This window comes from Pyrus communis, chromosome 6 (genome assembly GCF_963583255.1).
Source record: "Pyrus communis chromosome 6, drPyrComm1.1, whole genome shotgun sequence".
NCBI classification, from domain to species: Eukaryota; Viridiplantae; Streptophyta; class Magnoliopsida; order Rosales; family Rosaceae; genus Pyrus; species Pyrus communis.
Window position 1 is genome coordinate 6,017,976 of NC_084808.1, and position 2,763 is coordinate 6,020,738.

Here is a 2,763-nt window from a genome sequence, read left to right on the forward strand (position 1 = left end):
TCAAGAATGATGTCCTCGGTTTCCTCTTCGAGTTTCCATTCTATCTCGTCTGCTTGGGCACCATTTTCCTAATCTGATTGCTGTAATTGCTATTTGGTAACTTCTTTGTCCTTTTGGACCTCGGTAGTTTCTACTAGGGTAAAGGTTCTCTTCTTTGATTCCTTCAATACTTGCATACGGCCTAATCAGACTTGATCTCTCTGACTCCTCATCCCGAGATGCAGAATCGAATTTTTTTATACTTGACAGAAGTGATAGCATCCAGCTTGATCAACCAAGGTCTCCCAAGAATCCCATTGTAAGGAAATGGGTCGATTATGATCGTGAATGTTTGCTTCGAGACAACTGGCAATTTTTTCTTGTCGAGTGTGATGTGGCCGATAGCAGTCGAGGTGTGCCCGTTGAATCCTATGAGTACCTCTGCTCGGCGTATGATTGTGTTTTCCAAGCCCATCTTCTGAATTACTGAGAGTTGAAGTAGGTTGACTGCATTTCCATTGGTAACCATCACTCTATCAACCATAGCATAGGCTAGTTAAACAGATACTACTAGTGCATCGTCGTGTGGAAAGTCGATGCCTTCTGCATCGGTGAAGCCAATGATAGGTCCATGTTGGGTATTGATTGTTTGGACCTGTGAGACTAGTAGAGATTGTATGTTCTTTCCTTTTTTGGAGTTGTTGGTGGCCCCTAAGTGCTTGGATTCAACCAAGATATCATTGATCCGAATTGTTTTGGTTGATGGTTCTTCATCATCGTCTGCGTTCCTTTTAGGTTGCACAGCTAGCTTGTCTAAGTATCTATCGACCTTGTCTTCTTCCACGAGCTTTTTCAGGTAATTCTTCCAAGTGTAGTAGTCGTCGGTTGTGTGACCGGGACCTATGTGGAATGCGCTGTATTTGGTATGATCCAACTTGGAAGTATCTCTCTTTGATTGTTTCGGCAGCTTGAACCAGGGCTCGTTCTTGATGTCGCGAAGGATTTGGTGGATTAGGATTGAGAACTTAGAGTAGTTCTTGGCCATTGAGCCTTCCTTGGTCATGGGTCGGTCTCTACGCTTAGCCTCTGGCCTTCTACCTGCTTTTGTTGTACTATTTCTCATTGTCATTTTCTGAGTCACTGCTGAATCTTTTCGAGGCTGCTCAGACGCCTTGTCTATCCGTCAAGCCTCATCCCAAAGTGCATGCTTCTCTACCAGAGCAAAAGAGTCTACTAGAATTAGATCTTCTTTCATGATCAATTCTCCAAATAATGGCAGGTTTACTGGGCGTCCTTTTTGGAAGGCTGCACTTGCTATCGAGTCATCGCATTCGACTATCTTTGCCTTTTCTGCTTTGAACCTTTTCATGTATTCGTGAAACGACTCTTTTGGGTTTTTCTTCACGTTGAACAAATGGTAGGACTTTTTTCTCGATCGAGTGGTAAGATGAGTATTCTTTGGTGAAAACCAAGGAAAAATCATCAAAACTCCGAATGGATCGTGGTGGCAAGGTGTGCAACCAATCTTGCGCCTCACCTTGCAAAGTAGTGGCGAATATCTTGCACATAAGAGCATCGTTGTTCCGGTAAAGGACCATTATGCTTCAATAATGCTTCAAGTGCCTCTCTAGATCTCCATCTTCCTTAAAATAAGTGAAATGTGGCATGTTAAACTTGCATGGAGGCTTTGTCTGCTCGATCTCGTCCGTGAAGGGTGACTTGCTCATGTTGGTCATGTCCCGTCGTAGCGATTCATCGGCCACTTCATTGCGTTGGAAATCACGCAATCACTCATTTAAGAGCCTATTGACCTCTTCCTGAATTTGCCTTTGTTGGGGTAGCGAAGCTCTTGGCTACCCCCGGTCTTGACCTGTTAGTCTAGGTTGCTCTTCTACGTGCTCAGCTCGTCTATACCACGGTAGCGATGCATGTGGTCCATTCCTGGCAGGTGAGGGAATTCTTTGTAGGCTGTCGATGGAACTTGAGCCGATGTGATGTAAAAGATGCTCATTGGGGATGTAGCTATGAATGAACGCTTTGCCTAGAAGGCTGCTCATGTTGATTATTGAAGTATGGCCCCAATCGTGAGTGTATGCTTGTCTGCGGCTTAGTCGAAAGTGCACACTCCACAGCGCGCTAAGACGGGAGTATACGCTATCTCGGGGGCCTAATCGGGTGTGTACACTGCCCGAACGCTCGATTCATGAATGGTCGAGTGGCTGCTTGTCGGGATGCTGCTGGAAAGGTTCCTCGCCTGCCCTTGTCCTACTTCAGGACACCTTGTCTAGAGCACGTTGGATCTTAGTGAGTTGCAAGAGCTGATTCGCCAAGGTCGTCTATTGTGCAAAGGCGTTCATCAACTCTATGACTTGTCAAGACAAGTGTTGTTCACCATTTAGATTGGAAGAGCTTGGAAGGAATGCATCTCCTTGAGCACTGGAAGTGTGGTAGAGTCTGGATGTGAGATTTGAATTGGGGAACGTTATATCCGTGAATAAATGTGGTGAAAATGCCCCCAGTTCAATCGTAGGTCCTGAAATTTGAAGCCGAGACAGTTGAACTAATCTTGGGTCAACTTGGGCTGCTTGGAATGCCACGGGAGCAGGCTGGGCCACAGGAATGGGCTGCTTGGCGTGTGGTGCATGCGGGTGCAAGGCTTAGGTTTGGTTTGGTAACGCGTTGGGCCCGCATTAGGTTTAGGCGACACAGGCCGGCTCAGCTAGGGCTTAGGCCCTTAATGGTTGAAGTGGCACGGCTTAGGGCTGTGGCCTTGGTGTCGTGGGT

The 2,763-nt window shown here is 46.4% G+C and overlaps 1 protein-coding gene across 1 annotated transcript; it reads right to left on the reverse strand.

Annotated features, from left to right (window-relative positions):
- Nucleotides 1–535: 535 nt before the first annotated feature.
- LOC137735973 (uncharacterized) lies at nucleotides 536–1,108 on the reverse strand. The gene has a single exon (XM_068475324.1). The coding sequence runs from the start codon at nucleotides 1,106–1,108 to the stop codon at nucleotides 536–538; it is 573 nt and encodes a 190-aa protein (XP_068331425.1).
- Between the last annotated feature and the right edge of the window lie 1,655 nt (nucleotides 1,109–2,763).

What these genes read in the sequence shown, in the direction of transcription:
- LOC137735973 (XM_068475324.1), bottom strand. Translation starts at nt 1,108, where the DNA reads ATGACAATGAGAAATAGTACAACAAAAGCAGGTAGAAGGCCAGAGGCT.